Genomic DNA, 24,800 nt, shown 5'->3' on the forward strand with positions numbered 1-24,800 from the left:
GTTTGATATAACTTTTCTACATGATAACCTTTCATATACCTAAAAAGAGATGTTATGTTCCCTCTTTTTTTTTTTTTTTTTGTGGGGCAATGAGGGTTAAGTGACTTGCCCAGGATCACACAGCTAGTAAGTGTCAAGTGTCTGAGGTCGGATTTGAACTCAGGTCCTCCTGAATCCAGGGCCAGTTTTTTATCTACTGCGCCACCTAGCTGCCCCGTGTTCCCTCTTAAATCTTTTATTCTTCAAGGCAAACATTTTCAGTTCCTTCAACTGGTCCTTGTATGACATGAAATTGAATTACCAACATACTGATAACTACATACACAAAGAACATAGTCAACAGATTCTATTTAGTTCTTTTATTAGGTAAGTACCACTTAGAGCATTTAGATCAGACCTACTTATAAACAATTAGTAAAAACCGAAGCCTTACACAGAAGCTTTCTCAGGTGGCAGAGATGCCTCTCCCTCCTCCCTCAAGCTGGAGATTTCATTATCAGTCTCTATTTCTTCCTTTCTCCAGAGACTTCATTGTCAATACCTCCCCACCTCCAATTACCATAAGCTACTAGGGAATGAAAAACAGCTCTTCCTTATGACATTATTGAACCTCTCTGATCTAGGTCACAGAATCTAACTAGTAAACTTAGCACAGAGGTTCACTAATACAAACTCAGAGCACTATTGAAGAAACCTACCTAATCTTACATACAGGATTGTATTCAGAATATGAATGTTATTATAGAAAAGAAGGCTAATTTGTCATCCAACATGATATAGTTTTTTGAGTCTTATTATAACATTTAAAATATGGTTTTTAATATTGCCTTTTCCTGGAATTATGCTAAAATTCAGACATTAAAGTAGTCCTGAAGAAAAATGTGGCCTAGTGTCGTGTTTGAGTAGTGTCATATCTCTGATGATTAATGTATAGCTGTTGAAGTAATCCCTTCCTCTATCTCTATAAACACTCAAGCACAAATTCTTGATATGGTCAGGGATTCCCAATCACATGAGCAAATAAGTAAAAGTGAAGTAAAGAAAGGGTGAAAAAAATAACAGAAGTATAGATGCTATTGTGTTTGTGATGGAGAAATCAGAAGTTATCTGATTAAATTCAATAAAAATTGTTTAAGCCTTCTCTTTATGAGGTCAGCATTGTGGTAGGCATAGAGGATACAAAGAAAATAATAGTCCTTGTTTTTAAGTAGCTCACATTCTACTGTGAGGTAGCAAAGAGGAGTGGAGATAGAACATAGATGCACACAAATAAATAACAAAATACTTGCCAGGGAGAGAAAGCAGTAGCAACAGGAAGAGATCGGGGAAGGCCTTGTGTAAGATATGGTCCCTGGTCTTAGTGTTGAAGACAGCAAGGAATTCTGAGGCAAAGATGAAAAAGGGCAGTGTATTCTAGTCATGTAGGTAGGCAAGAGATGAAGTGTTGTGTATGGTGATTAACAAGTCACCATTTTGGCTGAAACATAAAATGTGTGAGGGGGAAATAATGTGAAATAAGGCTACAAAGGTAGTTTCTAGATAAATTGTGAAATGCAAATGTCCAAGGAGTTAGTAATGTATCCTACAGGCAATAAGGAGCTGCTAGAGTTTCTTGAACAAGGAGTTAAATAGTCAGACCTATACTTTAGGAAGATTATTTCAGCAACTTTGTGGGGTTGAATTAGAGACAGTAGCAAAGGGCTTGAAGGAAGGAAATCATTTGCCATTATGACAATAGTCCAGGCAAAAAGTGATGAGGTACTGAACCAGGGTAGTGGTCATGTAGGAGAAAACAGTTGAATTCAAGAGATATTATAGAGGTTGAATCAACAAAATTAGATTGTGTCATGTCAAGAAGAGTGAATGAGGACCTCCAGGGGTGGAGCCAAGATGGCAGAGGAAAGACATTAAATGCACAGAGCTCTTGACACAGTTACCCCCAAAACAGCAATAAACCCCTGGAGCGGCAAAATCCACAAAAAGATGGGTGGAGATTATTTTCCAACCAAAGACAGATTAGAGGAGGCTGTGCTGGGCTGCAAGAAGAGTCCAACCCCTCGATTGCACGAACACAGACCCCAGGCACTCTGCGCCAGGGGAACTTACCCTGAGCTTCTAAATCAGCTGAAGCACCAGCATCTTCTTTCTGGAACTAAGCTTACAGTCGGGTGAGAGGACTGAATGGCTGGTAGGGGGGTAGGGTGGAAAATACAGGGGTGTCTGCAAGATGTAAGGAGGAATTCAGCTATCCCACCCCAGTAGGGAACCAGGAAGAAATCTTGAGTGGAGGGAGGTCCAGGTTGGGGAGGGGCGCAGGCTCATCAGAGCTAAGAACCACCACAGCACACAAAGTTCTGCTGGCTGGTTAATTAGCAAGTTGGCTTGAGGTTATCTTTGGACCAGATAACAGGCCAGGTGAGAGAAAAACCTGCCCTCTCTCAAACCAAAACACCTGGGACCCTCTGAAGCTTTGGACAGTGTAGCTTGGATGTCGGGCCCCACTGTAAGAGAGAGTTAAAAGTCAAGTAAAAGATGGCAAGATGAGCAAGCAAAGAAAGTTGAGAACTATAGAAAGTTTCTTTAGTGACAAGGAAGATTGAGGTGCACCCTCAGAAGAGGATAACAAACTCAGAACCCCTACATGCGAAGCTTCCAAGAAAAATAGGAATTGGCCTCAGGCCATGAAAGTGCTCAAAAGGGACTTTGAAGAGAAAGTAGGAGAGAGAGAAGGAAGATTTAGAGAGGTGGAGGAAAGAATGGAAAGAGAAATGATAGAGATCCAGGAGAGTCATGAGAAAAATCAATAGCTTGAAAAGCCAAATGGAAAAGGAGATACAAAAGCTCTCAGAAGAAAATAATTGCCTAAGAATTAGGATTGAACAAATGGAAGCTAGTGACTTTATGAGAAACCAAGACACAGTAAAGTAAATCCAATTGAATAAAAAAAGAGGGCAGTATGAAATGTCTCCTTGGAAAAACAGCTGACCTGAAAATAGATCCAAGAGAGATAATTTGAAATCCATTGGACTACCATTACCAAAATAAGAGTTTAGATAGCATCTTCCAAGAAATTTTCAGGGAAAATTGCCCTGATATTCTAGAAACAGAAGCTAAAATAGAAATTGAAAGAATCCACCAATTACCTCCTGAAAGAGATCCCAAAAGGAAAACCTCCAGGAATATTATAGCCAAGTTCCAGAACTCCCAGGTCAAGGAGAAAATATTGCAAGCAACTAGAAAAAAGGAATTCAAATACTGTGGAGTGACAATAAGGATAAAACAGGATCTAGCAGCATCTACATTAAAGGACCAGAGGCCATGGAATATGATATTCCAGAGGGCAAAGGAACTGGGACTACAGCCAAGGAGAGTGAACAATATAGAGTGAATCCAAGGTTGGGAATGTTTTTCATGGTATTAATGGTTTTCTAGAAATTGAAAAGGCTAGTTTATTCTTTGACTAATTTTGTAAGAAAAAATAAAGTTAGGTATATCAAGATCCTTGAAACCAAATAAAGAAAAATACTTTTGCAGTGCTATGGGCATGTGCAAGGTAGGGTAGATAGCTATGCTAATGGCTTAAAAATAGATTCTCTTCAGCTGTCTCACTTCCCTAGATACCATGTAATTATAAATAATTATTTTAAAAAAAAAAAGGCAAATGACCAAAAAGCAAGCTGACATCAAGAACATTTTAAAGAAATTAAGTTCTGAATTCAGAACTGGGAGATGGCAAGGAAGTCAGAGAAACCAGGGGTAGGTTTTTAGCCCAGAATGGTTGTACCACAGTGTTGTGGGACTTGTTGCAATCATAATGCCATATCTGGAAGATCTCACAATCCATAGGGAATCCCTTTTTGCCCTTGACTCTGCCCTGGCTTTTCTCCATCATAGCTAGCAACAAATACCTTTGACAAGTGTACATCTTCTTGTTTTATTCCTTTTCTGATGATTATCATCATTAAACAGAGATTTTTCTGTTATATATTACAAGAAATCTTAAATTATTTTGATGTATAAATAAGAGAGAGTTTCTAAGAGAGCACATAAGGTAGCCTTTTTTTCTATGTAATAAAATGCTTTTTAAAAAATCAACAAATAAACAGTGGCATCATATAGTCTTTATGTCATTCAGTTAATCGTGAAATGGTAAAGATGTGGTCCACTAATGAATAAGGCTTTTGAAAGCCTGATTGTTACTTACCAGTACATATGTAGATGACTTTCATAAAGATTTTGTAATAGATGGGAGAACAGGCATATAGGTTAGTAATTATTGATGTTCTTTCAGGTCCCCCGGCCCCTGCCCTTTTGGGGTCGGGGGGTGTTTAATAAGGACTGAGACTTTTTTACATGGTTTTGGTAACTTTCCTTCCTTCAGATATCTGGCATATTGATCCCTATGTGCAAAATACCTATTTAGATGAAAAATTCATAGCAGCACTAGAAGCAAATTTAAATGGCCATTGATTAGGGAAGGACTTAAATTATAGAACAATAATGTAATAAGATATTATTGAGCCATAAGAAACAGTATCTAGGGTCCCTTTCAGCTCTAAATATATAGTTATGAATACAAAGCAATTTGTGAAGTCATATAAAGTGATAGTACTGGGGGTAGCTAGGTTGCACAGTGGATAAAGCACTGGCCCTGGATTCAGGAGGACCTGAGTTCAAATCCGGCCTCAGACACTCAACACTTACTAGTTGTGTGACCCTGGGCAAGTCACTTAACCCTCACTGCCCCACAAAAAATAAAATAAAAATTTTTTTAAAAATTAAAAAAAAATAAAGTGACAGTTCAGAAAGGGCTACCAAAAGAAAAGTGGACATTGACAATAACTTTAACCATGATGATAGCTACAGGTTTACTTTATCTACAGAAATGGTCAAAAAAGGATTGTGAAAACAAAGATAATAAAACTGACATTATTAAAAATTAAAGGAATAGGGGCAGCTAGATGGAGCAGTAGATAGAGCACCAGCCCGGGATTCAGGAGTACCTGAGTTCAAATCCGGCCTCAGACACTTAACACTTATTAGCTGTATGACCCTGGGCAAGTCACTTAACCCCAATTGCCCCACCAAAAAAAAAAAAATTAAAGGAATAAAATAACTAATTCACACATAACATTTTTGCCAGTTTTTTAAAAATGTAGATGACAGATGAGATTACTGAATCATTTGAATATTTGACTATTTTTGTTGTTGTTTTTCTTTTGTTTCTATTTTAATATTTGAATACTTGTAGTTGTTAAAGAAAGTTTCACTAAAATTTCTTTTTTAAAAAGGGGAATTCATTTCCAAGGCTATTATTAGTACTCATTCAGCCCCATATCCAGGAGTGTGCTGGTAAGTGACTCTCCCAGGAAAAATTGTACTCATTTCAGCCTTTTAAGTTTAATTTTCATTGTTAACATTTTTTCTTTCACTTTCTTAAGTCTAGACAACTAAAAAAATAATAAATCAAGCCCTCATTTGTGGCATTTGCTGATTTCAGAGGTTAAATGTTCTCACTGAATATTCAACAGTTGGCTTTCATGAGCTGGTACAAGTTGGTTCCCATGTACCAGTGGACCATATCCCCCCCACAGAATGGAGGTAAAGGAGCAGCAAATTAGGAACCCAAAGACTAGGGTACTCTCCTGACTCTACTACTTATTAATCATTCAAGTCATTTCATTTCTCTGAACTTCCATTTCTTTTGCAAAATGGAGATGATAATGCCTGTTCAATTTTCTTAATATACAAATTAGGAAAAGCAAGTAAAATAATGAAAACTGCAAATATGAATTATTACTTTTGGACATAGCTATAGCACATCACAGTGCTAATGTCCATAATCATGTTACTGAGTCCAGAGAAGGTTTAAAAATTTGTGGAAGTATATAGCACATTATAGAAGAAGATCATATTCATGCTGTTGTCAAAGGCCTGGGAATTTCACCTTTGCGACATCTCTCAGGTGGTTCTGCCTCTCTCCTGACACCACTCTGTCCTCCATTTGGCCACAAAATAAAATGCAACACCAGCTATGCTACTCCCATACTAAGTAAACTCCATTGGCTCCCTGTCACCCTATTGTTCAAAGCCCTTCATAACCTAGTCCCTTCCTACTTTTCTTGTCTTCTTAGGCCTTGTTTCCTGGAAAATACATTTTGATCTCTTCAGTCCAATGTCACTCTCCCTCCTTGCTGTTCTATGAACAAGACATTCTATCTCTTGACTCTGGGTATTTTCTCTGGCTGTGCCCCATGCCTGGAATGCTCTCCCTCCTTTTTCCTGACTACTGACCTCCCTGATTTCCTTTAAGTCCCAACTGAAATTCCACCTTCTATAGAAGGCCTTTCCTAACCCATCTTAAATCTTTCTAATGTCTTCCTTCTATTAATTATTCCTATTTCTCCTTTTATATAGATGGCTTTGTATATATTTGTTTGCATGTTGTCTCCCCCATTAGATTGTAAGCACCTTGAGGGCTAAGGAGTGATATATTGAGTGACTGTCTTTTGCTACTTTTTATTTTTATTTCTTAGCATAGTGTCTGGCACATAATAGGTGCTTAATAAATGTTTATTGATTGTTGAACAGGCATTTACTAAGCACCTACTATGTGCCTGGTAAGCTCTAGGAACAAAAAGAAAGCAAAAATAGCTCCTGCCCTGAAGGAGCTCACAAACTAGTGGGGAAAACAATATGCAAACAACTATGTGTAGACTAGACATTTGCAGTCTAAATTGGAGACAATTTCAGAGAGAAGGCACTAATCTTAAGAGGCGTTGGGAAAGGCTTTTTGGAAAAGATTTCCATCAGAAAAAAAACATAATTATTTTTTAATGCAAGGGTTAATTCCCAACTATCTGGTTAATTTCAGCTGTCCAAAATTACTAATCTCTGAGGGTCCAATTATTCAATGCTTTACTGTAGTTAGGTTTTGGAAACCTGATTCAAGAAATACTTTTTCATCACTGTGGGAGAGAATACAAGGTAGAATATATAGCTGTAAAAATAATTTTAAAAGATACCCTTATGTATTATCACTTGCCATCTCAGGCTGAAAAGTAGCAAGTGGAAATAGGTTTAGAATACAGGAAAGGCAACTTTAACTTCAGTCCCCAAACCATCTTGGAATGCTCTTAGGCAAAAGGATATTAATGTGATGTTCCCTCCATCATATAAGTTTTGTATTACTGTGAAAATAATAAGAATTTTAGATTACATGTATGTACAGAAAGACTCCTATTTAAATTTCAGATCATTGGTAAATATGTCAAGGACCATACCTGTGGACTGCACTAAGGAAGATGAACTGCTTTGAGACTTAGCAAATCTAATTTCCAAGACAGAAATAAACAATATACAGTATAAGCCAGCATGAAATGTGATTAATAATCATGACATATCTTTTTTCTACACAAAAGCTCTATTTCAAAGCTGCCAGCGTATGCAAAAAAGTAAATTATTAAGTACAGACTTTATGCCCTCACTCTTTTCTAGTTTATGATGTTAAAGTTGTTATGGTGTGCTTTTTTGTTACAACTAATGTGCCTTTCTGAATGTGACTATTCTCAGTGTGATAAGCCTCAGATCTTACCTTGTCACTTCTTAAATTACTCATCAGCCAATTAAAGGAATAGCAGGAAAACATCTTAGAGCTAAAAGCATTTCTTTTATTCCTACAATGCTTTCAGTGTAATGAGCCATAGTTTGTTGAACAAGGAATTGATTTTTTTTCAGTGAGTAGAAGGAAATTTATTGAACTAGTCGTTTATGGATCTAATTTACTTGACTGTATCTATATCTGAGCAGTTATTTTCAGCATGGTTGAGAGCTTAAGGTAATGGTTATGAGCTAAGTAAGTATTCTTGAAGGAGGACACAGTAGAGTAGTTTAAGTCTTCTGTTTGGCTTTTTAGGAAATAAAAATTTGAAGACAAGGACTACTAAGGATACTTTGTTAATGTCAGGCTTTAAGAAAATATTTTAGGTAATAGAGTTTGGGGACATAGCTTAGGAAAGAAGTCATTTGACAGGTTGTGAAAATTTTAAATTTATTGCTAAAACAATTTAAAAATACTTAGAAAAGTCACATATTGCATTAAAAATGTGTGGAATCAGACCAGTTTTGTCCTCAAAAAAAGATGTGAGAAGATGTCTTTCCCCTCTCCTGATGAATATTAAACAGGATATGTAACAGATTTTTTTGATATGGTTATTGGCTTTGCTGAGTTTTTTTTTTCTTCCCTTTTAAAAAAATCTTTGATATAAAGGATCACTCCCTGAGTGGGGAGAAGGGAAGGGGGGGATACACAAAGAAATGTAGGCAATGTAAAAAAAGATACCAATAAGTATATGTTTAAAATAAATAAAAGAAGGTAAAGAAGTACACTAGAAGAGGACAGAAGAAAAGTCAGAAGAAAAAAGACAAGTCAGCTTTAAAAATTACACATTGAATTATATGCATAAAAGGCAAAGAAAGCTGTATATAATTTAGATTCTTGGTTTCATATACAGTCTTCTTTTTCCATTCTTCTTTGTATATGGAAATACCCATTTCATGTGATATTAAATTCAAAATAAAAAGTAATTTTAAATGCATAAAATCCAGTCTACAAGTTCAGCATCCCACAGCGATCAAGCTTAAGGATAGAGCACTCACCCTGAATTTAGGTGGACCTGAGTTCAAATCTCACTTCAGACACTTACCAGCTGTGTGACCCAAGGCAAGTCACTTAACCCAAATTGCTCCATCCAGGATCATCCCCAGTCATCCTGATCTATATTTTACCACGGGACCCAGATGACTCTGGAGGAGAGAGTGAGGCTTTGCACTCAGCCCTGCTTCACTTAAATCCAATTCACTCCAAGTCATGACATCACCCCAATATCATGGTTCTCTTTGAGAACAAAGGACAACAACATCAAAGAGAGGCTTGAAGTAATTTCAACCTAGAAATAAGAAGGGCTTCTGGGGCTTAAATAGCCCTTGGAATTCATCACCCATTCAACTTTTGCCCTATTTTCATAAAGAGCCAAGAAGCCACATTGATATAATTTAATTTCCCCTAAAAACTGGAGAAGCTGGCTTGACTTTCCCAAGTTTATGTCTTCTCCATGAGTTAAATTTTCTATCCTTTTTATCAGTGACCACCAGAATTGAATGATTACTCAAACTATTTCTATTTCTATCACAGAATGATAGAGAAAATTTTATCCCTAGATTTCTTCTTTTCTACTTTTTTTTCCCACATGGATGAGGTAAATATATCCTTGTAATAATACCATGAAATCAAGAAAACACAAGTTATAAGCAGAATTTCATTGAGTTAATTACATTGACTCCTGAATAATTGCATCTGGTTTTCTAATCATCTCATTGACTCATCTGAGTGAAGCAGTAGAGTACTATTGGACACTTGCACAGAACATTTGCCCCATTTTTGACTCTTAAGAGGTGATTAGGAAAGAAAAAAAAGAGGTGATTGGTATGATAGAATTACCAGTTAGATGCTCATTTTTACATTTGCCCATCTCTGCTCCATAACACCATAGCATTAGAAATTTATTTTAAAAATTTTTTTAATTAAAAAAAAAACACAAAAAACCACAAACAACAACAAAAAAGCAATTTGTGCCTATTGGAAAAGCAGAACTGATTCTAGCATTTGCAAAAGAATACCTGGATAATAATCATTGGATGGAAAATGTATTTAGTGACCAGATTTGCCTCGATTTTATCTTGTATATTGTTTGTCTTCTAAAACATGATGAATTGAGATCGCCATTTTGTAATCCAGAATCTGCTCTTTTGTTGGCTTGCTTTGTTTAATATTAGTTGGAAATAGTTAATTTTTCAATAAAAATTTCTCCTGATATAGTATTATTGCCTTGCTTTTGGTGTTGAATGATATATTGAAATTTTTAAAATGATATTTAGGAAGAAACTTTGAGATTCCTGGAAGAGCTACACATTTACCATGAGAATTTCTTCTTAGTTCTGAGGTGTCTTCATGCATTCACATCTTCTCTTCCCAAGTATCCCTTGGGTCGACAGGTAACTAATACTTTCTAATTGGAAATGTGTGAAGTAGGAATGCTAGTAGTTACATGCTTTGACTTCCTGAACATTCTAGGAATCAGAATTTGGAGTGGAGTTATATTCTGTTTTAAAAAAAAAAGGTTTTGCAAATCTGAATCAATTCCAGCAGTACACAGTAGTACTGGTAATTGGAAAAATATTTTCTCTACAGATGTTTACAAGTATAAACAACCATATTTCACGTTATATGCAGCTTCTCTATGATGTAACTGAAATATATAAATGTGATTTTCTTTTCTAACTCACCTAAGTCATATAGTCTGTCTGCTTTTGCAGGGGAACTTATTGTGAGATCTTTAAAAAAATTGGGGGCAGCTAGGTGGTGCAGTGGATAAAGCACCAGCCCTGGATTCAGGAGGACCTGAGTTCAAGTCCGGCCTCAGACAATTGACACTTACTAACTGTGTGACCCTGGGCAAGTCACTTAACCCTCATTGCCCTGCAAAAAAAATAAAAACAAACAAACAAACAAATTAAGCCATGGAGAAAATTTTTTTTGAACTGAACTAAATTGAGATTTAGTGCTAGAAATGCTATTAATTTACTGGGTGAACTTAGTAAACCACTTAGCTTCTCTAGGCCTCAGTTTCCTCATCTTCAAAATGAGAAAGTTTCCCTCTAGCTCTAACAAACTATGATTCTGTAAAAGGAAGAACCATTACATAAGATTAGTACTTCTGCTCCATATAAGTATTTTGGCCTAGAACTTCTGTATAGTCCAGGAAATTCAATTTCATATATCATACTTTGATGGAATATTCATTACAGGTAAGTTACCAGGAGGAAAAGACAAAAACAAAATTCTTTGCCTTCAAAGAGTTTACATTCTGCTGAGGGGAGTACTCTATGTTAGAGTATATACAAAGCAATACAAAGTAATTTCAAGGGAAAACACTAACAACTAAAGAATTAGCAAAGGCCTCATATAAGATATGGTACCTGAGTCCTGTTTTAAGGGGAGATAGGAATTCAGTGAGGCAGAGACAAGGAGGGGTGTGCTTTAGAGATAAGGAATGGCCCATATAAAATTACTATAAATGGAAAATGGAATGTCATATACAGGAAACAACTAAGAAACCAGACATAAGAGAATCTCAAAGAATCACAGAAATACTGGTGTATAGTTTCCTGTAGGAATTTATGGGTACAGTAGATTATCATAAGAAATTTGATCTCTGTAAGTATTTGCATCAGTTCCAGAGATCAGTAATGAAGGAATCTCTATTGTTGTTGAAGTAACTGCTTTGATTGAGCATGTGTTTACACATTTTGAGGCAACAGCCACATCTAGATTTCCTACATATCATTTTTCCCATTTGTTATTTTCCAGTTACTTCTGCACAGTGCCCAGTGGTATCGGCCAAAACCATGTATACACTTACTTTGCATTCATTTAAAGGAATTTCTTACAAAGCACTCAATTCATGATACATCTGACATCAATTGAAAAAATTGATCATTTTAAGTGGTATTAAAATTTAAAAGTATTAAAAATGTAATACTAATTGTATTCTCGAATATAAAGAATTTTGACAAACTATTAGAAAACAATGTCAGCATTTGTTTTCTAGCTCCTTACTAATGCATTGTTCACTTTCAGATCAGAGAGCTGTATTGTGCATGTTTAGAAAAGAACATTTGGGAATCACAAGAATATGAGCCTGCTTTGCAGCTCCTCAGGTATTTTTCCTTCCTTTTTTTTCTTCTTGTTGTAAACATGTAAATTGCTGTTTAATTTATAGAATTATGAAATGGGGGCAAGCACCCCTGGTTCTTTGGGCACTATTCCAGAAAGATCACAATGGTAGCAGGAAGTGAGGCTGCGATGACGCTTTAATAAGGCACAGAGGCAGGGGGCAAGTGTACAGGAAGTACAGAAACATGTAGCACAAGGAGGCAGGATACAGAAGCAAATGGCATGGGGTGGTGAAGAAAGGCAGGCAGCAAGGAAAGGGCATGTGAGAGGGAGATGCACTCATGAAGCCATGGATTAGAGTTGGGAACATTAGGCAGCATGGACCCAGATACAAATAGTGCAGGGTTCTCATTTTTATAGGGTTTTGGTGAGGGACATACTGACTCTTACCTATGACACTTGGAGGTTAGTTCATTAACATATCTACATCATCCCGAAATTATCAGCAGTATTTGGTATTCTGCTGGTCTTTTTGCAAATGACTGGAGCTTATGTGAGGCTTATAGATAATAAATCAAAAAGGCCTGGCAGCAAGGCCTAAATGGCTTCCCTTGATTTAGTACATAGTATCTAGATGTGATTTTTAGTTAATATATGATATGCTTTGCAAATATTGTTCCTTTGATCAGTCAGTAAGTGACTTCTAGGTTCCCCTTTGCAATCTTATTTTCCGCTCTTCTTACTTTATACTGGCTACTTACAAACTTACTATTCTATCCAGAAAGAGGGGATGGTGGTCAGGAGGACAAAAACAAAATACAATTTTGCATACAACTTACATATAATACATTAGTATGTAATTTCTTCTAGAACTCTTTTTGCCAAGGAATCTCAGAAATTTTTAAATTTAGATTTCTGTATAGTCCTCAGTAGCAACTAGGTGGCACAGTGGAGTCAGGAAGACTATCTTCCTTAGTTCAAATCTGGCCTCAGACACTTATTAGCTACGTGACCCTATGCGAGTCATTTAACATAACTGTTTGCCTCAGTTTCCTCATCTGTAAAATGAGCCGGAGAAGGAAATGGCAAACCAGTATCTCTGCCAAGAAAACTTCAAACGGGGTCATAAAAAGTTGAACATGACTGAAATGACAGAACAATAAATAGTCCTTTCTCTAGTGGTCAAAAGCTATTATGGTTTTGGTTGTTGTTTTATGTTGCTCTTTTACAGTAAAACCAGAATACAGCCATCTTTGGTTCTCTATGTCAGGGAAGTAGAACTCTGGTACAGACAGAAGTCCTGTCAGACTGGCCTCACAGCAGGAAAAATTGGCCATGTGCGGTGGATGGCTACAATTTAGCTATATGAAGGACAACCTTATCATAAGAGCTACTCCTGTACAAAGGAGTTAACTTCTTTGTAGCTAGATTGGCTCTATAAGTGAGGCCATGGAACTGAACCAGTTTGGTGGCAGAGAATGTACTTCAAGCTATCATATCATGTTTCAGAAGTTGCTGACCTCGCACTGTAAATAAAAATTATATTTTACTGCATTTAGCTGTCAAAGGATCACTTACCAACGCTGACAAACATAATCTATTTTCACAATTTATGATAATGTTACTTACATACACGATGGATTTTTTTCTTGGGTATATGGTGCGTATTTTGTATCTAGTAAAATTAAAAACCACAACTAGAATGGGAGGGAAATCAATTATGTTTGGGTGGTATCTTGAATTTCTGCACCCAGGCATACCATTTTTTCTCAGTAAATGGTAAATGTTTATATTAATAAACATATTTCAGGATCAAGAATGCATACACATATATTGACATAGATATGTGTATGTACATATAAACATGTATGTATTTGTACATGCATGCATATATTCCTTTGGTTGGGCAATTTGTCAGACTCCTTGTTTTCGTAACCACATTGTGTGTGTGTGTGTGTGTGTGTGTGTGTGTGTGTGTGTGTGTGTGTGTGTGTGTGTGTGTTAAGATCTGAGATAATATAGAGGCAATAAATTAAAAGTATAGTCAGGAAGTCTTTAGCAAATTGTCCAGCTGAGGTTAGGAACACAGAAGTTGAGGTATAGCATTGAGTTTAGTTCTAGGTACCACATATTAGGAAGGATATTCATAAGCTAGACAATGTACAGAGAAAGGTGACTAGAATGAAGATTTTGATCCTTCAGCTCATGTTACATGAGGATCAGTGGAAAGATGTTTAGTTTGGTGAGATGATTTGAAGGACGCGATATGTGTTTTTACCCATTTGAAGGAATGTCATGTCGAAAAGAGATTGGGATTATTCAGCATGGCCTCATGGGGCAAAAGTAGAAGCAAAGGGTCAAGGTTATGCAGTGGTAATATTTAGGCTTCAATAAAAGAAAAAAACTTGCTAATACTTATAGCTATCTTAAAGTGGAATACATTGCTTTCAAAGGTAGTGAGTTCTCCTGTACCAGACATCTTCAAGAAAGGTCTGGAATAAGTTGTAGAATATGTAGAGGGAACTATTTTTCAGATACTGTCTAGACTAGATGGTTTGTAAGGTAGGAGATGTTCATCTTTGTCATGGACCACTTTGGCAATCTGATAAAGCCTAAGAAAGTTCTGGGCTGGTCAGAAAGCTCCAGTAGTAGTAGCAAACAGTGACTAGCAACTAGTCAAGTGCAATAGTGTCCAAAACAGCTCAGACCTAGGAGGAGATGCCTGAGAATGCCCTACCCATCACTCTGAACCTCAAAAATCAGGTGAAAGAGGCTGGAATCTAACACCAGGAGGTGGAGGTCAGTACAGGAACCAAGCTCACATAGGGTAAACCCACTCCCCCCAAGAACACAACAAGAGACAGAACCTAAACATGATACAAAATTCTAATTCAGGACCAGAACTGAAGAGATTAGTAAACTAAGGAGGACACTGACTTGTATACTAGAGATCACCCAAAAGAAGGAGAGAACACAACCGCAAGCTGAGATTCAAAGGGAAAAAAAAAATGGATTTTCCAAAAGGACTATATGAATACTTAGAAGAAAGAAATTAAGAGATGAAAAAATTAAACAATAACTCCAGGGGAAGTAATTGGAAGCAGAATAAGTAACTTAGAAGAGAAAGAGAAAGTAGTAAATTTTACCCAAGAAATGGACACCCTGAAAATTAGAATATATGCAACAAAACAATGACTCTAGGAGACAGCAAGAACTGTTTCAGAAATCAAAGGATAAAATAGAAGAAAATATAAGATATTTGATATCAAAAGCAAGTGACCTGGAAAACAAGTCAAGAAAAGATACTGATTGCCTGAAAATCATGATTTAAAGAAAAAAGCTAGATATTATATTTCCAAAAATCATAAAGGAAAATGCCTTATCTATTAAAACCAGAAGGCAAAGCAAAGATAGAAAGAATTTACTTATTACCTCCTCAAAAGAGTACCCAAAGGAAAAAGTTCCAGAAAAATCATAACCAACATAGAAAATTTCCTGGTCAAAGGAAACACACTGTAAGCATCCAGAAAGAAGTCAGGATCATACAAGACCTGGCAGCTTCTTTAAATGAAAGGTCATCTTGGAATATGTTATTCCAAAAAGCAAAAAAAAAGATGGGCCTACAACCATTAATAACAACTTCCAAAACTGATTATCATTCTACAAGGGAAAAAATTGACCTTTAATGGAATAGTATTTTTTAAAACATATTTTTTCCTAAGTACATGTAAAAACAATTTTTAACATTTGTTTTTAAAAAGTTTGAGTTCCAGTGCCCAAAGGGCTATAAAACTACATATCCTTTGACCCAGCAATACCACTACTAGGTCTGTATCCCAAAGAGATCATAAAAAAGGGAAAAGAACCCACATATACAAAATAGTTATAGCCGCTCTTTTTGTGGTGGCAAAGAATTGGAAATTGAAGGGATTCTCACCAATTAGGGAATGGCTGAGTAAGTTGTGGTATATGAATGTAATGGAATATTATTGTGCTGTAAGAAATGATAAGCAGGCAGATTTCAGAAAAACCTGGAAAGATGTAAGTGGACTGATGCTGAGTGAAATAAGCAGAACCAGGAGAACACTGTACACAGTAACAGTAACATTGTGGGATGATCAGCTATGATAAACTTAGCTCTTCTCAGCAATACAGTGATCCAAGACAATTCCAAAAGACTCATGATGGAAAAAGAACCAAGGAATCTGAATGCAGATTGAGTTTTCACTTTTTTTTCTTGAGGTTTTTCCTTTTTATTCTGATTCTTCTTTCATAACATGACTAATGTGAAAATATGTTTAACATGATTATACATATATACCCTAAAAAAACATTTTTTGAGTTCCAAATTCTCTCCCTCCTCCCTGAGACAGTAAGCAATTTGATATAGGTTTTACATGTGCAGTCATGCGAAACTTCTTTCCATATTAGTCATGTGAAAGAAAACACAGACCCCCCCAAAAAAAATCCACCAAAAAATAAAGTGAAAAATAGTATGTTTTGATCTGCATTTAGACTCCATCAGTTCTTTCTTTGGAGGTGGATAGCATTTTTCATTATGAATCCTTTGTAATTATCTTGTATAATTGTATTGCTAAGAATAGCTAAGTCATTCACAGTTGATCATCATACAATATTGTTGTTACTATATGTATAATGTTCTAGTTCTGCTCACTTCATTGCATTAGTTCATATAAGTCTTTCCAGGTTTTTGTAAAATCATCCTGCTCATCATTTCTTATAGCACAATAGTATTATATTACTATCATATACTACAACTTCTTCAACCATTTCCCAATTGATGATTTCTCCTTAATTTCCAATTCTTTACCACTACAAAAAGAGCTGCTGGGGCAGCTAGGTGGCGCAGTGGATAGAGCACCAGCCCTGGAGTCAGGAGTACCTGAGTTCAAATCTGGCTTCAGACACTTAACACTTACTAGCTGTGTGACCCTGGGCAAGTCACTTAACCCCAATTGCCTCACTAAAAAAATTTTTTAAAAGAGCTGCTATAGTTTTGTACAAATAGGTCCATATCGCTATTATTTTTCAAAAATCTCTTTGCGATAAAGACTAATAGTGCTATTGCTGGATCAAAAGATATGCACAATTTTATAGCTCCTTGGGCATAATTCCAGATTTCTCTCCAGAATGGTTGGATCAGTTCACAATTCTACCAACAGTATATTAGTGTCCAACTTTTCCCATATCTTCTCCAACATTTATCATTTTTCTTTTCTGTAATAATAGCTAATTTGATAAGTGTGAGGTGGTACCTCAGAGTTGTTTTAATTTGTATTTCTCTAATAAGTAGTGATTTTGAATATTTTTTCATATGACTATAGATAACTTTGATTTCTTCATCTGAAAACTGCCGTTTCATATTCTTTGACCATTTATCAATTGGGAAATGACTTGCATTCTTTTAAATTTGACTCAGTTCTCTATATATTTGAAAAATAGGGCCTTTATCACAGGTACTTGCTGTAAATTTTATTCCATCTTTTTGCTTTTCTTTTAATCTTGGTTGCATTGGTTTTGTTTGTGCAAACCCTTTTTAATTTAATATAATCAAAATTAACCATTTTACATCTTGTAATACTCTCTATCTCTTGTTTGTTCATAAATTCTTCCCTTCTCCATAGATCTTACCAATAAAATATTCCTTGCTCTCCTAATTTGCTTATGATATCCTTTATGTCTAAATCACATACCCATTTTAAGCTTATCTTGGTATATAGTATAAGATGTTGGTCTATACCTAGTTTCTGCCATACTTTTTTCCAATTTTCCCAGCAGTTTTTGTTAAATAGTGAGTTCTTGTCCCAAAAGCTTGGGTGTTTGGGTTTATCAAACACTAGATTACTCTGTTCATTTAATATTTTGTATTGTGTACCCAATCTACTCTACTGATCCACCACTCTTTCGTAGCCAGTAACAGATTGTTTTAATGATTACCACTTTATAATACAGTTTGAGATCTGGTACAGTTAGGTTAGATGAGAGTACTTTGAAGCACTTTAAGCAGGTGCTTGAAGATTATGAATATAATCCAAGATAAATATTAGGCATTCATCGAGGGGAAAAGGCAAAAAAAACTAAAGAAAGTATTTTAAGAGGTATCATATAAGTATTAAAATTGTTCCTTTAACTCCTTCAGTGCATGTGTGATCACAATGTGGATATTCCTTTCATTAGTACAGATCCCAATTTGTCCAAGACTTTTCATCCGTTATGACTCTTGTCCAAGTTTTCCCATAGATGTTTCACAAAGATCTATCCAACATGCTAGAGGCCTCTTCTAGGTAGGTCTTTTTATATTTCAAGGATACTTTTGCAGCACTTGTAATGTCCATCTATTATCCCTCTTTCTGCTACCTTATTGACCTACCTCTTTTTCTAATCATGCATTTCCTAGATAGCCCTTAACCACTTCTTCCTATTGACCTATATCTCATTGCTTGCTGCCTCAGGGAGGGGTTTTGGTGAGGGAGGGAAGGAGTGATAAAAATTGGAACCCAAAACTATAAATAAAAATGTTTATTACTTCAAAAAAATATTGCTAAGTCATCGACAAATTTAAGGAAATACTAGATTTTCAGCTCACAAGCTTATTAATTTTAACATGAAAAATTCATACAGACCTTTTCTGGCCCTTTTAGCTGTGAAGTGCAATCACCATGTTGGTGATAGAATATCTCTACCATTAAGTCCCAGATAAAACCCAATCTTCTACAAGAAGCTTTTTCAAACCCCCTCTTAATTCAAGTTCCTTTTCCCCTATTATTTCCTAGTTTTCCCATTTATAGCTTATTTGTATATATTTGTTTCTACTCCATTTGATTGTGAGTTCCTTGAGGACAGGGACTGTCTTTTGCCTCTTTTTTGTATCCCTCGAGCTTAGCACAGTGCTTGGCACATAGCAAGTGCCTAATAAATGTTATTGATTGGTGCAGGTAAACCATTCAAGTGAGATATTACATAATATGACACTTCATAAATGTCTTTTATTTGCTCCCTTTCAAGAGTCCAGTGGGTAAAGTCTACTCTTAAGTATCAATTGGAGGTGCTACTTAGTGAGATTCACTTAAGTAAATTCTGTTTTCTACTTTTTCAGTTGCTTTTATGTTGTCTTGTTAAGATGAGTTTGGCTTTTCTTGAGTGTTTTAGGGGGCTGGGTTGTCTTGTAGTTGCCACTCTGTAACTTCTAACTGCATTTGATGCTTGGAAGATAGCCACCTATTTTTCATTATAAGTAGTTGATTCTTGGTTGTAATCCAAGATCCTTTGCCTTCTGGAATATCATATTCCAAACCCTCAGACCCTTTCTACTTTAGTAGAAGATGCTAAATCCTGTATAATCCTGACTGTGACTTCTCAAAATTTGAATTGTTTCTTTCTTACTGCTTGTAGTATTTTCTTCTTGACCTTTGAGAATTCTGGAATTTGGCTGTTTTATTCCTGGGAGCCTTCATTTTAGGAACTCTTTCAGGAGTTGATCTGTGGATTCTTTCAATGACTATTTTACCCACTGGTTCTAGGATATCAGGGCAGTTTTTCTTGATAATTTGCTTTTTTTTTTGTTTTGGGGGGGGGGGGTTTGCGGGGCAATGTGGGTTAAGTGACTTGCCCAGGGTCACACAACTAGTAAATGTCAAGTGTCTGAGGCCGGATTTGAACTCAGGTACTCCTGAATCCAGGGCCAGTGCTTTATCCACTGTACCACCTAGCTGCCTCCTTGATAATTTGTTGAAAGATGCTATCTAGGCTATTTTTTAATCATGGCTTTCAAGTACTCCAATAATTCTTAAGCTCTATCTTCTGGATCTATTTTCCAGGTCATTTGTTTTTCCAATGAGGTATTTTACATTTTCTTCTATTTTTTTTGTTCTTTTCATTTTGTTTGACTGATTCTTGATATGCCATAGAGTCATTAGCTTCCACTTGCCCAAATCTAATTTTTAATGAATTATTATCTTCAATTAACTTTTATACCTCCTTTTTCATTTGGCCAATTCTACTTTTTAAGAAATTGTTTTCTTCATTCAATTTTTGTGCTTACTTTTCCAAGCTTTTGATTCTTTTTTTCATGATTCTCTTGCATAACTCCCATTTATTTACCCAATTTTTCTTCTACCTCTTTTATTTGGTTTTTTAAATCCTTTTTGAGTTCCTCCAAGAGGACTTTTTAGACTTCAGACCAATTCATATTTCTCTTTGAGGCCTCAGATGTATTTTGATACTGTTGTCCTCTTCTGAGTCTGACCTTTGATATTCCCTGTCTCCATAATAGCTTTCTATGGTCAGGTCTTTTTGTTTGTTTGGTTGGTTGGTTTTTGCTTATATTCTGGCCTAATTAGTGACTTTTCCCCCCTCATTTAATAGTCTTTTTTCCCCAATTGCATGTAAAGATAGTTTTCAACATTGATTCTCCCTTCCTTCTTCCCTCCTTTCCTTCTCCCCTCGCCAAGACAGTAAGGAGTCTAATATAGGTTATATATATATATATATATATATATATACAATCATGTTAAACATATTTCCACATTAGTCATGTTGTAAAAGAAGAATCAGAAAAAAATGGAAAAGCCACAAGAAATACAAGACAAAAAAATGAAAATAGTATGCTTTACTCTGCATTCATACTCCATAGTTCTTTCTCTGGATGTGGATAGCATTTTCTATCATGATTCTTTTGGAATTGTCTAGGATCATTGTATTGCTGAGAAGAGCTAATCTATCATACTTAATCATGGCACAATGTTGCTATTACTATCTATAATATTCTCCTGGTTCTGCTCACATCATTCAACATCAGTTCATGTAAGTCTTCCTAGGTTTTTCTTAAATCTGCCTGCTCATCATTTCTTATAGCACAACAGTATTCCATTACATTCATATACCATAACTTGTTCAGCCATTCCCCAATTGATGGACATCTCCTCAATTTCCAATTTAATTAGTGACTTTTAAAGTTGAGCCCTGTTCGTGGGTCACAAGGGACACTGTCCCAAGCTTTTTGTGCTGGGGGCCAGAAGCCAGGGACCTGGTCACTGGCTTGCTGTGGCAGTTTGGGGTTCTGGAGCTGGCCACTTACCCACTGCACTGAGATCGCCTAACCTATTAGCATCTGTTGTACCAGACCTCAGGAGATGGTGGCTCACTTGTCCAGGATGGAGGCCTCACAGCTCATCTGCTGTGCCACTGGCCTGCTGAGCAGGATTGCTGATCTGTGCTGACCCGTTAGCTTGCCCAGATACATACCTGTGTTGGACTGTGCTCCCCTGAAGTCCTTCTAAGTTATCTTGGCCTAGAAAGTTGTTTCAACTCCTCCTTTTGTGGATTCTGTTACTCCAGAATTCATTTTCAAGCTTGGTTTAAAGTTATTTCCTGGGAAACTAGGGAGTACTTAGGCAACTTTCTGGCTTTTCTCTACTTTGTCTACTCTCTAACAATTCAGATAAGCAACCCATCTATAATTTACAGTTTTACAGGGTTGCCAGGGATTTCCAAGAGATTAAGTGACTTGTCTATGTTCACACACCCACTATATATCAAAGGCAAGATTTGACTGCAAATCCTTCAAACTCCAAAACTGGTCCCATATCAACTATGGCTGACTTTAACCACTTTTGTTTTTTCTTATATGAATAAAATGTGTTCTTCCTATGGAACCTCAAGATGGGTGCCATATTAAATCCATAGATACAGATCTATACATATACACATACATGCATATATAATATATACTTCATATATTTAGCATACTTGCTTTATCACATTTCACAAAATAATATCTTGGATTTTTATTGTTGTTGAGTTTTTTCAGACTCTTTGTGACCCCATTTGGGGTTTTCTTGGCAAAGATACTGGAGTGGTTTGCCATTTCCTTCTCCAGCTCATTTTACAGATGAGGAAACTGAGGCAAACAGGATTAAGTGACTTTCCCAGAGTCACACAGCTACTAAGTGTCTACGACTAGGTTTGAACTGAGGAAGATGAGTCTTTCTGACTCCAGGCCCCGCATTCTATCCACTGCGCCACCCAGCTGCCCAGATCTCGGAGTAGCTAATCATAAATAGGAAAAATGTGCTCAATTCCATCAAGTTATCAGTTCCAGTCAGTGCTATCTCAAGTTTTATTTATTTATTTAATAGATAGCAAAGTAGTCTTTGGAAAAACATAAGCTCCTTTTTTATTTTAAAAAATAGCTAACTGTTGTTTGGTTAAACACTAACAGAGGTAAAAGTCACACAGATTTGTAGACAGCATTTGTGAAGGAATATCTGATCCATACAATCAGATATACTAAAAGTTATGGGATCCAGTCCAGTAAAGTTAGAATCCAAGTTGCAAAATCATGTGCCATTCTTATGTATTTACTGTAGGCAAAGCAGTACTAAGCGCAAATAAATAAATAAATATATATATAGATGGGCCGGGTTGGGGGTAGGTGGGTAATCAGCTTGTGTAAGATAGTATTGAAATTTATGATGAGTCAGTTTGAGTGACCCCATTGTTTTCAGTCTTGCTTGTCTTCCAGGTATGTGCTAGACAATCTGTGGGGAAAGGAGGCATGTGCTTTGATCCTATTACTTTGCCCTTTGTAGTACCTGCTAGGGCACGTAGCTGCATGTGCTTTCATCCCATCTCCTTACCTCTAATCTCCTTTACCCTGTGATGTGGGCAATAAAGTAGGAGCTGAGAGATGCTAGCCCATCCTCTTTTAGAAACATACACCTATCAGGATTGTCTTTCCCTTATTATGAAACTGACCTATAAAATCAGCTTGTAGTTTGAGTTTGGTGCCTGGACGCTCTCAACACCACGTTACCTTGAGATGCTTAATAAACAAACTCCTTTTTATTTTTTCTGCGTGCATTTGCTTCATTATTGAGGGCAAGGCCCAAACAAAGAATTTTCTTTAATAATTGAGATAGGTAATTATTTTAGTCCTAGGCCTGAATTTGGGAATTAAAGAAATGCATGACCAACTGAGTGATTTGAGATGGCCCTCATGCTGCCATCATACCTTACTCCAAAAACACACAGTGTTATCACTTTGATGAACATCTGAGAGCTGGCATGTTAAAAGCTAGAGGTTGGTGATTCACCCAGAGGAACCAGAGGTCAAGCAAAACAGATCACTCAGCTGCATCTGACTTCTCGAGTGACCTTTTCCCATTTTAGATCTGCTGTCAGCATACCCTGGTCTCAGAAAGACAGGAAAGAGAAAGAGGCTGTATTTAATCAACATGCCACTCTTGGATAAGCAAGAATTGAGTGTCTTGAATTTCTTCTTTGTGTCTCATAGCAACCTTTTGATTCATAGATGAAGAATCAGTTTTGAGAAATTATTTCATTGTAGTAGAATTAGAAGAGAAATGTTTTGAATTTTCTTTTTAAAAATAAGAAAAGCTTTCACCTCCTATGCCTACTAGTTTTTGTTATACATTGCTTATCAATATTTTATATTTTTTCAAATTTTAGTTGAGGTGGCTGAGAGCTTTCTTTACCAGTCATAGTTAACTTGGTTTAACATTGTTTGGTATTCTTTTTGCTCTAATTTAGTGATATTAATATTTGTAATCAGCATGCCATTAATATTTTCTGTCCATATGCTTATGTAATTAAGAATGTAATTGGTATGAGTATGTTTCATGGCTTAATAAACAAATCATTAACCTTGACCTGATTGAGGTTGATTCTGCTCTTGAGCAAATGCTTTGCTGGAGAGACATTGACTCTGGGATGTTTAAATTTCAATCCTATTTTGGATATAATTTGCTCTGTGGCCTTGGGCAGGTTGCCCTTTCTCCCCATTATGCTAAATAAGAATGGCAATTAACAATCTCTAGGACTCTTATGTGGACCTCAGGGCCAATGTCTGTGAAGGATCTTGTGCTTAAAATTTTTGATCTCATTTCAAGCAGTTATTCTAGTTCACAAATGTTTTGTACTTGATTTGGCTAAAACATAGGATCAACTATTAAAAGTCTCCTCTCACTCTGAATCTCACATTCCTAAGTAGACCAGAAGCAGTTTGTTTGCAAATAGATTCTTTGTGAAGTCACTGTGACATCACTGGATGGATAATCAAAGGAATTTGTATTGAAGCACAGCCTGAGAGAAATTGTCACAGCTTCTTGGTTTCCTCTGAGACTTTTTTTCAGCTTTTCAGATTTGAACATTATCATGTAAAGTCCCCTAAATCCTACTGAAAATCAAATCTTCTCTATGAGAAAATTGGTGGCTGCTAATAAAAGAATGGCTACAGTGTTTTTCCTGATCAGAAACATTGAGTTCTAGAAATGATGCCTTTCCAAATTTCGAGAAGCACAACTTTTTTTGTTCATTATTTTGCCAGTTGCATTACATCTTCAATCAACGATTCTGCTTTTCTAGGATGTTAGCTAAAGATGAACTGATGGCCATACTTCAGAAATGTGTAGAATTTTTTAAATCCTCTCCTGGAAAACCACTTGGGAGCACAGCAGAGAAACTGGAAGAGTTCCTTGCCCAGTTTCAGAGTCTTGAAGGTGAGTATGTAATATACTAACAGTTCCATTGGCCATGGTAGTCACTCTGAAATGACATGATAGAACCCACATTCTGATAGACTTAGTCATGAGAAGGACATTCACTGGTCCTAAATCATAAAATGGCCCTTAGCCTCAGAAGCAGCCGATGTTCCTCTTCCAAATTTAGCTTAAACAGTGATTATTATTAAAATACTAAAAAGAGAAGTTTCTGTTCTAGCTATATAATTCCTACATTTTGTTTAAAACGATTAGGTGGGTTTTTTAGAAAAAGTGAGAGAAATAGAAGCTTATACTTAGGGTTCCTTTTAAACTTTTCTTCAGCATTTTACTCATTTCTTTATGGATTTCAAATAAATAAATTTATAAATCATTTGTGAACTTAAAAATTTGATGGCTATAAATTGTTTTAGGATAGTAAGGCCCACTGCTGTGTTGATTGCCAAAATATGCATGAGGCTTGCTTTGAAACATTTGATTATTAATTATTGAAATTATTTATTATTTATTAATTATTAATATTGAAA

At 36.1% G+C, this 24,800-nt stretch overlaps 1 protein-coding gene across 1 annotated transcript in view; it reads left to right on the forward strand.

Moving 5' to 3' along the window:
- The window catches only part of ORC3 (origin recognition complex subunit 3), a 119,566-nt gene that overhangs the window by 75,192 nt on the left and 19,574 nt on the right, over positions 1–24,800 (forward strand). Inside the window, exons 12-14 of the mRNA XM_044003794.1 lie at positions 9,937–10,053; positions 11,699–11,778; positions 24,140–24,273. Of these exons, the coding sequence (XP_043859729.1) occupies positions 9,937–10,053; positions 11,699–11,778; positions 24,140–24,273 (331 nt within the window). The remainder of the gene's footprint in view (positions 1–9,936; positions 10,054–11,698; positions 11,779–24,139; positions 24,274–24,800) is intronic.

Source organism: Dromiciops gliroides, chromosome 4 (assembly GCF_019393635.1).
Source record: "Dromiciops gliroides isolate mDroGli1 chromosome 4, mDroGli1.pri, whole genome shotgun sequence".
In the NCBI taxonomy this organism is placed as follows: Eukaryota; Metazoa; Chordata; class Mammalia; order Microbiotheria; family Microbiotheriidae; genus Dromiciops; species Dromiciops gliroides.